The 10,805-nt window shown below is 41.8% G+C and overlaps 1 protein-coding gene across 4 annotated transcripts in view; it reads left to right on the forward strand.

Annotated features, from left to right (window-relative positions):
* The window catches only part of tenm3 (teneurin transmembrane protein 3), a 339,741-nt gene that overhangs the window by 187,467 nt on the left and 141,469 nt on the right, over positions 1–10,805 (forward strand). For all 4 annotated transcript variants that reach the window (XM_076729445.1, XM_076729446.1, XM_076729447.1 and 1 more), the window contains one exon: positions 1,765–2,032. In XM_076729445.1, coding sequence (XP_076585560.1) covers positions 1,765–2,032 — 268 coding nt within the window. The remainder of the gene's footprint in view (positions 1–1,764; positions 2,033–10,805) is intronic.

Raw genomic sequence — 10,805 nt, forward strand, 5'->3', positions numbered from 1 at the left:
ATGTAAATTACACATTTTGGACTCATGCACACATGGATGTCATTGTTGGGGATAAACACACAAGCTGTACAAAGGTTTCTGACATGGCTTTATGGTATGGAATACACACAGCAGAGAAGATCCAATGGGACGTCGATCCTGATACACACAACTGAAAACTGGCTCAGGTTAGGATAAGGGGCTCTGGAATGCATTATGTCAATGAGTGTCCTCACAAGAATAGAAGCACAGACTTGTGTGTGTGTGTGTGTGTGTGTGTGTGTGTGGCATTCAGCATTTAGCCTTGAAGGTTTGCATAAGCGGAGCAATTACTAAGCTGGCAAAACAGCATATGGAAAGAAAGTGCGAGGGGGAGAGAGGGAAAGCAAGCACTTCCTCCACAACCAAAAGCCCTCCCTCGCCCACCCCACTGCTCCTGCACATATCCCTTCTTTTCTCTCTTTACTTTCTATTTTCTCTGGTGAGGACAGTGGAGAATGAATAACAGCAGGGCTGGGAAATGGAGACTTGATGCTCTTTATGCAAATCAAATACCAGCATTGCCATTCATTTCCTTCAGAGCACCCTGAAGACACAAAAGGAGCCAAAAAGCACTGGGGGAAAACAGCAGGGAAAAGTTGAAGCCAGGTCAAGTTTGAGCAAATATTTTTACAAAAATGCAGCTGAGCTTTTGAAGGCCAATCACTGATCAGTATTCAGCCTGGCTGAGCTGAGCACAACATAGGGTTTCAGTTCTCACCAGCCTTGACCGGCCCATACACTGCAGTGAAATTTACATAGTGGTTAACATCAAAGCCTACAGTCAGTGACTGCTGAATTTGACAGCTACAAGCGTCTTACATTTGTCGCAGACCTGATTCAGATACAAAGACATCAAGATTCAAGAAGTGTTTGTAGCAGATCAAGTAATCGCATGATTTTCATTGAATTCATTTCACCAATGAATGTCACAGCATTCACACATACACGTTTTTTTAACTATGCATTGAATTTCATGACCACTACTTTGGTAAAGAGCAAAGTTTTTGATCTTTATGAAAGATCAAAAACTGCTGATCTTCCTCAGCATCTTCAATCTGTCCATAGCCTCAGGGCTGATATATTCAGACAGGCTGTCTGACTGTATCGTCAACAGGTTGAACTGCTACAGGCACCATAGTTAGACTTGTGCCAATTATTGCATCATATTTACTCTCATAAACTGCAAAGGTTTGTCAGAGTCTGGCTGTTTCTCTCTCCACTTGAGATGCTGACAATTCTGATTTCCTACAGATGAGACCCTATCTGTGTCACTGAATGATGAAACGTGACCTGAAAGTTGAATATAATGAAATTTCTCCTGTTTACTATGCAGATGTCAATCAAAATGAGAGAGATAAGTGTTCCCACATCCTTATGGACAAAACTCACCCTCTCCTGTCAGCTGAAACAAACTCTAAAACGGCTCAGTTACCCAAAAGAGCTCAACAAAGAACCTCCAAGAAAACAAACTGTACCTTCCTCATAAACTTTTATTTTTAAAATGCTAAATTGCCAGTGACAGAGGTGGGTTTGGATATGAACACAAGCTGACAAGTGAAAAATCTGAATCTGTCTGTGTTAAATTTGCATCCTTTTGAAATGCAATTATTTGCTTTTTACAATATTACATTCCCCAACAACGGTGAAAAGGACAAGCTATAACCTTTTAATAGGCTGAAGTGTGATAAATCCAGCACAAAAATGTGCATCCTTCTAACCAGTCTTCTCTCCTGATGTTGACAGAGCAACCATCCAATCACCACGGCTCCACCCTGCCTCCGGTACCTCCCCCTCACCGCCAGCAGCCCTCAATTACAGCTCTCAACCAATCTCTGGGCTCCACGCACCACGCTGGCCATTCCCTGAATTCAACGCGGCAGCTTACCCCTCCCACTGGAAGCCCGGCCCCCGTGGCCGGCCAATCACCAGCCGAGCTGCAGACCACGCCACCTGAGAGCGTCCCGCTGCAAGACAGCTGGGTGCTGGGTAGCAATGTGCCACTGGAAACAAGGTAAATGGACTTTATCTTACTTTTCATCTGTCCACAACATTTTTCTTAAGTAAGTTGGACTTACTAGGCCTTAACTTTACAGAAAGAACCACAGCTGCAGCTGTCTTATCAGTGTCAGCATTACTGTTCAAGAGGCCAGTGGTGATGGAATGATATGACTGATGCTTAGTGGGCGTCTCCTCTGTGAATAGATTGTGGAGTGAATGCAATTAAGTTTTAATGATGAGATGAGATAAGCAATAAGGCCACTCCTGATCAAAGTCAGTTCCATTCAGACAAAAATCATTTTGCTGCATGAAACACAACTTTGAATTAAAATCTATGAGGAAAAAGTGTCAATTGATTTTGTAATTTTAGAAATTACAACAAACTAAATGGAAAAGGAAATAATGTTTACCCTCGCATTTATGTAGAAGAGATCTTGGCTTGGTGAAGTAAGCAAAGGGCGCTGGACTGTGTGAGATGGACTGACACCCTGAATGATTGAAAAACAAACAAATTTCTAGAGTTTCTCAAAATACAAAAGAAAAACACTCCTGACAGTTGGATTGTTATCGTATATCAGTCACTGAGAGGAAGTAGCACTACACAAAATTTGCATTTTATTACTTTAAAGTTGTAGAAAAGTGCATTCAGAAAGAGCTTTTACCAGATGGAGCACGTTATTAAATCAAACATTGAAAGAGTAGCAAATGTTGCTTAAGAGTGCAACATGACATGAAGCCACAAATATCACTGCTCTGCAGACAGGGTGTGTAAAACACACTCATTAATATTCATTAGACCTGAGCTGATATCAGCGCTCAGTTTGATCTGTTCCTGTGCACACACACCAATCCATTCATCAATGAATCTGTTTCTGTCACTGTCTGACTTTGCTGCCAAACTATGTAAAGAAATGTAAAGATATCTGTCAAAAAAGTTCAACAAAATCAATTACACAGTTAAATTTAATTAACAATTAACATTAGAATTTGCTGAACTGGTAACAAAGATGGCTTTAATGCATCTCTTCTCCAAGGCCCTGATTTTGACATTAAAAAGAAGTGGGCATCCTTCCTAGAAATAAATAATTCCCCAAAGTCATCGTCAACTCTTTTGTGGGAAACAGGGGAAACAGTTTTAGGAGGTAGGGTCAAAGAAAAAGAAGATCAAACAACTTGAAAACATTAATGGAAGTAATAGAGGAAACCCAAAACACTAAAGTATGAATTCCAAGCAGGTGAACTTATCCATGAAACACCTAGACTTCAACAAGAAAATTTTCATCTTAATAATAAATGTGTTTAATATTTGGCGAATCAAATCAAACAAAAAAATAAATAAATAAAAAGAAAAAAAAAAAGGATTAAGGACTCAGAAGAGAAGCCCAGGCAATCACCCAAGGAGATAAATCAAATCTTCAGAGATTTTTATGTCAATCTATACTCATCTGAAAAGGACCAAGAGTCAAGAGGACATCAGTTCATTGTCAACAGCATTGATTTATCACAGCTTAGTAAAGAACAAACAAGCATACTTGATTACCAAATGTCCAGTCCTCCTCTTGTTCAACTCCAAAGGACACAAGGACAACTCAAATTTCCAACTCAATCAACTTTATTTTTTCTTCCAACCTTTGTTCTGATTGGTTGGCTTCGTCAGTTGATTGGTGGGTACAGGAAATTAGGTTGTAAACCTTTAAAGACAGAGAAAACAAAGTTAACATTTATAATTAAGCATTTTTAATGAATCTTAAATTAATGCTAATATTTTAATTCAACATCATGATTGCATGAATTACATTTAACATGAATTGAAATATGATTACATGAGTTACATTAAATTAGTTAACCACTTAAGCCTTTTAAATGGAAATAAAAAAAAATCTTAAGAAAAAATAGCTGATCTACAAGCTTGTAGATCAGCTCTTAAACATTTAATTTCATGAATTTTCCACATTTTTAATAGTGTTTTAACATTAAGAGAATTTTAACATTTTTAACTTTGAATTATTCTTTTGTATTTTATAATTTTCATTTTTCAAACTCCAGATGAAATATCACTTAGTGCAAACTCAATGAAGTCAATGAAGTCAATGCTGCCATGTGTTCCTTAACCAACCAATCTACACAGCAGTTAAACATGAACTTGAACACATTAAGAAGCATTTCAAACAACATGAAAGCAAATAAAGTATTTCACCGACCGCTGGCTTCTTTGGACTGAACCCATGAGTGAACTTGTTGCTTCTTCTCTCTGAAGTCTGTTTGTTTGAATGCCTGAGGATCTCCAGTCCTTCTCAGGTGCTCCAAATCAGTGACAGTGACTGATCAGGTAATGAGTAGCTGGTTTCCTAGTGAGGGTGCACTCTGGGAAGTGTAGTTCTTTGAATAGCGTTAACTATATGGAAAAGCTCCATTCCTGTGATTCAGCTCAACACCCAATAACACGGGATGAGCTCTCCAGTCGTCAATCTTATGTCCACTAACAAAGCAATAGGACCCGAGGATTCCCTGCTGAGTTCTACAAACACTTCTGGTGTCGCTCCTCGAAAACTGATAACTGAAATAAAACAAAATTCAAGTCTTCCAGCAAACATGAACACAGCTACAATTTCCACTTCTCCTTAAGCCAAACAAAGACCCAACTTTACCATCAAGTTACTGCCCCCACTGCTACCAGTTGACCAGGCGGCATTCCCTCTGACTTTATTAGTATTATTAGTATTATTAGTATTATTATTGTTGTTGTTGTTGTTGTTGTTGTTATTTTAAGTCGTATAGTAGTAGCATTGGTGACAGCAAAGGAAGGATTAGTGTTAGTGTACTTTTTCACTTGTATTATTATTATTATTATTATTATTATTATTATTATTATTGTTTAATTAATCTCCCTTCCTATATTGTTCCTTAGTGTTCAGAATTGCACACAACCACACACACGCGCGCACACACACACACACACACACACACACACACACACACATCAAACCATCACAGCACTCGACAGCTAACAGAACAGAACCCTGTTTAATTTGGCTTATTTCCCTTTGCTGGACATCATTGTGACAAGCTGACAAGGTCTTCCAAAGAAGTCCAACCAACCTCTGAAGACTTTTAACAAAATATTGCTCATTTTCTGATGCATTTAAGCAGACTGTGAATCCAAATGTGCCCTGAATCAGCTTCTTTGTCTTCTTACTCTTTTATTTCTGTATGCCAGACCTTTACAGTTCTAACTGAATTTGTCATTTCAAAGCTCAAGAGAGCATCCTGGGGCCAGTGCTTCTTTCTTTTCAGCATTGACACAGGTTTTATTGGATAATTTGTGCCTTAAATCCCTATTCACTAAACGATTTGTAGCTCTTTCGTTCAAGCTTTGTTGAATACAATTGCTGCATGCTGTTCTCTTATATCCCTGTTCTCTCCACCACAGTCTAACATCACATTGGTAACGATATAAAGGCCTGTTGCCCCCAAGCTGTCCTCTCACACACACACACACACACACACACACACACACACACACACACACACACACACAATTATGCTTTAACCATGACCCTCTGTTCAACAGTTTGTTGCTCACTTCGTCTTTCACCTGTATTCATTTGTCTGTCCTGCTCTCCTTAATGTCTCTCACTCAGTGAGAAAAAGAGAGCGACAGACTAATAGATGAAGAATTGTCTGTATCTCCCAACATTTGCCTCTGTGTTTGAGTATGGGAATTTGTGGACTTTTGGAAAGGCAAACTCTGAACCCTGGTGCAGCTTTTTATTGTTATGAAGGCTTAGCACACACACACACACACACACACACACACACACACACACACACACATACAATTTATGAGGGTAACTTCAACCTTGACCTTTAATTCACCAGGCAATTTGTAGCTAACTCTTTCTTTTCTTCTTTGTTCTTTCTCTGCCTCCCATTCTTTGTCTCATTCTCGAGAGAGGGAAGGGGATGCTGATAGATTGATAGAGGGGGAAATGTCTGCTTCTAAGATCTTTACAACCCCCAACATTTTGGCCGCATGTGTGTTGGAGAATGCTTGGACCTTTGGGAAAGCCAAACCATGTCCCTGGCGGAGCTTTATACTCATATAAAATGAACACACACACACACACACATACACACAAACTCAGTCCCACTTCCATCACTTCAGAGGACATTACATTGACTTCCTGGAGACTTACCCTACACATACCCTAACCTTAACCCACGTCTTCAACATAAACATTACATTATGGGGAAGGTGAGTCTCCACAGTGTGACTGTGTAAAAACAGATTTATGTCCCCACAAAGTGTGTAATACTCACATACACACATACGCACACATACACACATGCACACACAGTTCAGAGCATCATCTTTCAAACCTGAGTCCTCCCCCACTGACGAGACAGACCGTATAGTATGTCAATTTGGTATGTATGAGGGTGTGTGTAAGAAATAGTATGTCTCTCTCTCTCTCTCTCTCTCTCTCTCTCTCTCTCTCTCTCTCTCTCTCTCTCTCTGTCTTTCTCTCTCTCTCACACACACACACACGCACACACAGTCAGACAGACTTGGAGATGAAGCAACTAGCAAGGGCTTCAGGAGACGGAGTAAGAAAAAATATCAGCTCACGGGGTGGAGCTGAAAAATAAATGCTGTGTGACTTGGAGGCGCTCCCTGCATGGCAAATCAAACACATCCATCCTCTGCTGGACGCTGCAGCCAGCGCTCCTCTCTGTCCCGCAGACAAAGTAATCCAACATTTTCAAAGCTGAATCTGCTGTTCTGATTGGTTGTTCCATCCTTCATCACGTCTCTGCCACAACACATCATTACAATTACAATTACAATTTGTCATTTGGCAGATGCTTTTATCCAAAGCGATGCACATATGATGGCAACTCGTTCCACCACCGGGGAACCACAGAAGAAAAGAGTCTAGCTATAGAGACTTATGGCCCATGACTGGAAGGGAGCATAAACCTGAATGAAAGAGTTCAGGTTGGTAGGAGTGGTTTTGGTGGCGATTTTGTCGGCAAGCATCAAGGACTTATGCTTGATGCTGGCAGCAACTGGGAACCAGTGGAGGGATGTGAACAGTGGAGTGACATGCGCTTGTTTGGGCTGGTTAAAGACGAGGTGAGCCGCCGAATTCTGTATCATCTGCAAGGGTTTTAACGAGCATGCTGGGAGCCCTGCCAGTGAGGAATTACAGTAGTCAAGGCATGATAGTACCAGCGCTTTTACTAGGAGTTGTGTTGCATGCTCAGAAAGGTAGGGTCTGATCCGGCATGACCAAGCAACAGAGGTCACACGCTCTTTAAAGTTAGTTGGTCATCAAGTAGTCATCACATAGCATGCCTCTTTTTGTCAACCTCAGAAAAATAACGGCGTTACTAGTTGAGGCAAATGACCTGTTTGGAATTAGAACTCCAAAAATGGAGGAGGTCAGCGTGGACGGGTGGCACAACAAAATGTTCGTCTTTCACACATGGGTGACCATGATTGTCCTGTAACCTTAACCAAATGGTTGTTATGTTACCATGGCCATTTAGGCTTTTTAACCTGAGCAGATTTGTAATTCTATGAAGAAAAAATGTGAAGAATGTCACACAAAAACACATCAAAATCAAAAAATGTCAAAACAAAAGGAAATTATTTTTAATGTCTGCATTTTATTTTTCATTGGAACATTCTTCAATGCCGATACTTGTTTCCGTGCCAACACCACTTTTTCCACTACAAGTGATTTAATGACAATGTTTCGTTTTTTAATGCCAAATTTTATTTTCGTTGCCAACATTTACAGTTACTGTTCGGGCTCTGAACACGGAGAGTTTCCAGTAGCCAGCTTTCATGTTCTGATACTCAGGCCACCAAAATGAAGCAAGTAAACAGAATGCAGGACATCTATATTTACTGAGAATTAAATCTAACATCTTTAAAAAAGGGTTCACTCAAACTGGCATTTCACCATGATATTAAAGTTTGCAGTGCGTTTTGTGCGTGTGTGCCGCCTCGTTCCTACTGATGGTGATAATGATGACTCAAGTATTGCCAGCCACAGTTCTCCTGCCTGGTCTGAGTCTAACCTTTAGACCACCTGACTCACCCCTGCCCCAGATTTCAAATGACTCCTAATCTTCGTCCTCATGTGCATCCAACCTCTATATGACGTCTTTGGGACTTGGTTACATCTCATGATGTCCTCCATGGTTTGGGATTCTCCACACACACATATGCATCTGAAGTTGTTATTTTCCATTTCTTCATGAACACCTTGCAGCATCCATAACTCTTAATTACTGTTTATTATTATTATTGTTGATACGCTCTTAATGCAAATACGCAGTGGCTGGAGTACTTGTTCAAATCTAGGAAGCTTTTTTTTTTTTTTTGACATAAGATTTGGTTTTTGGATTACTGTGGAGAATAGCACTGGGTTTAAAGGGCTTATGACCCATGTGTAGTGATCTCAAATAAGCCTCATCACTCCAAACAGGGCTGAGACACCTCTCACATTCTTAGCACACAGGCTAATTACACTTCTACTCCGTAAATGTGTTGACGAGCCAAAAGATAACTCATGGGGCTCTGTTTTCATCCCCACTGCTGGCGGAGCGCGGGGTGCGCACCAGTGGTATATTTGTGTAGCGCAGGCGGGCGCGCACTGCACTTGGTATTTTGGTAAACCCAGGCGCACAGAGGTACGCCAGGATGGGCGTTGCGGCGCAGTAAGGGGAGGTGTCGGCAGGATCAGCTGGCGGATTTGGATTTTCGGTTCATTTCGGTCCACATCGGCAGCGTAAAAGTGCGCTGAAAGCTCGCCACCCCAGACCTGGTCAACTCTGTGGGCCAGCGGCGCGCCGCTGGGTAAGTGGATTTTTGTAAACCGGCGGAGTCGTGTGCCCACGTCACCAATACCTCACAGGCAGGTTTCCACAGTGTCTGGCATTTCACTGCGATCAATAATTAGCAACAGCCACGATTCAATGCAACTATCTGAGTCAGCACATACAGTCAGACCCAAATTTATGTATTTTGATCAGTATCTCATCTGACCACATCACAAGCATGTTCGGCACGCGTAATGGTCACTCAACCTGACCGAATGTACACAGGTGAAACAGGGATGCAAACTAATCACTTAACGTCGCTGTGCCAACCAGGAACAGACGTGGCATCCTACAGAGCATATATACTGCATCTATCTCAGAGCACTCGAGAGACAGAGACACACGGAAAAAACCTAAGTGATGATCGTTGTCCGCTATTACCCACGCCATTTCATTCCAAATACAGGTGGGCCACGAGAATAACGCCTTCAACACTGTAGACTATGCAGTGTTCTTTAATCATCTACTCTTTTGCACGTCACAGAATGTCACACACACTAAGCGAGGGTTCTTGTTTAAATTTGGATTCCCCGGGGTCCTGGGAGCAATTGACTGCACTCATGTGCAGTTGCGGGACCCAGAGACCCAAGCCCACATTTATGTGAACCTAAGGGGGGTCCATTTCATCAATATTCAGGTGATCTGTGACTCAAATTGCCTGGTGACAAATGTGTATGCCAATTTCCCCGGGTCGGTACACGACTCGCTCATCCTGGCGAATTCTAGCATCCCTACAGTCTTTCAGGGGGACACCCCTCTGGATGAGGGGATGGCTCAGTCATCCTCGAAACTTGCCATGCGCCTCGCCAGCGGCGTTTTTAAAGGTGAGGCGTGGAGCTGGTGTGATTGGTGAAGACTGGACTCAGCTGTTTCAAACCCACTCCATGCCTTCTCCCCTCCCTCCTTCCGAGTTGTGCTGCTGGGTGGGACTGAGATGAGAAGGGGGAGTAGTTGCGCCCGCAGTGCAGTGCACAAAAGTACCAAAGTCTGCACCGCCACGCCCCATCAGCGAAGCGCACCTGACTTTGCACCGCACCTCTGCTGCGATGGCGGCGGAAACGAAAATAGAGCCCACGGTTTTCATAGATGGACAGATCACAATTGAGCTGAAACTAATGACACTAAACTGTGGTATTAAATCATTTAAATAAAAGTTTGTTGCTCCTCCCCATGCTGTCGGTGAGCTGGTCTCTATTGGCAGAATTCAGGAGGCAGCACCCTCTGCTGGCCAGGCTAGACTTACTCATGTTATCAGGCTGAGATGAGTTCTTTTTAGTTTGAAATATTCTGTTTTTGACAATTAAGCATGGGTTTGAAGCAATCATTTTTGAAATTGATATTGCAGTATTTATCAATCAAAGCATGACCCCAGACTTATTCAAAGATTCAGGGCTAAGTCCTGGATGTGAACTGACCATGTTCAAAAGAGCACAACATGTTGAGTTTGCAAAGATCTAATGTAATTGACACTCCAGGGATTATTAAATACCTTTGGAACTCTTCATAAGTGAGAAGTTCATTTTTGGGTTGAATGGTCTTTTTCAAGGTGACATGGCAGATATGCAGGCAGATGATGTTCTGTTGCTGCTCACTGACCAACGATCGGTCATTCCAGTCTGTTTTCAAGATCATTTACTCTTTATTCCCATTTTATGCGTCTTGTCAGTCAAGTTTCATCAGCAATTTGGCCCAAAACACAAGTTCAAACCTGTGTCAGTCTTTCAAGTACAAACCACCAGCTCACTTTGAAAAGAGCAGACACCAGCATTTCATCAGCAAGTCAAGTTTCACACTCAACAGTACCACTCTCTTTTATTTGAATATTTCACTTCTTCAAGAAAAAAAAAAAAAAGATGTTTTCCCCGAGACAGTTTCAAAGCCCTGTCCGTCCA

Source organism: Chaetodon auriga, chromosome 4, assembly GCF_051107435.1.
Source record: "Chaetodon auriga isolate fChaAug3 chromosome 4, fChaAug3.hap1, whole genome shotgun sequence".
NCBI lineage: Eukaryota > Metazoa > Chordata > Actinopteri > Chaetodontiformes > Chaetodontidae > Chaetodon > Chaetodon auriga.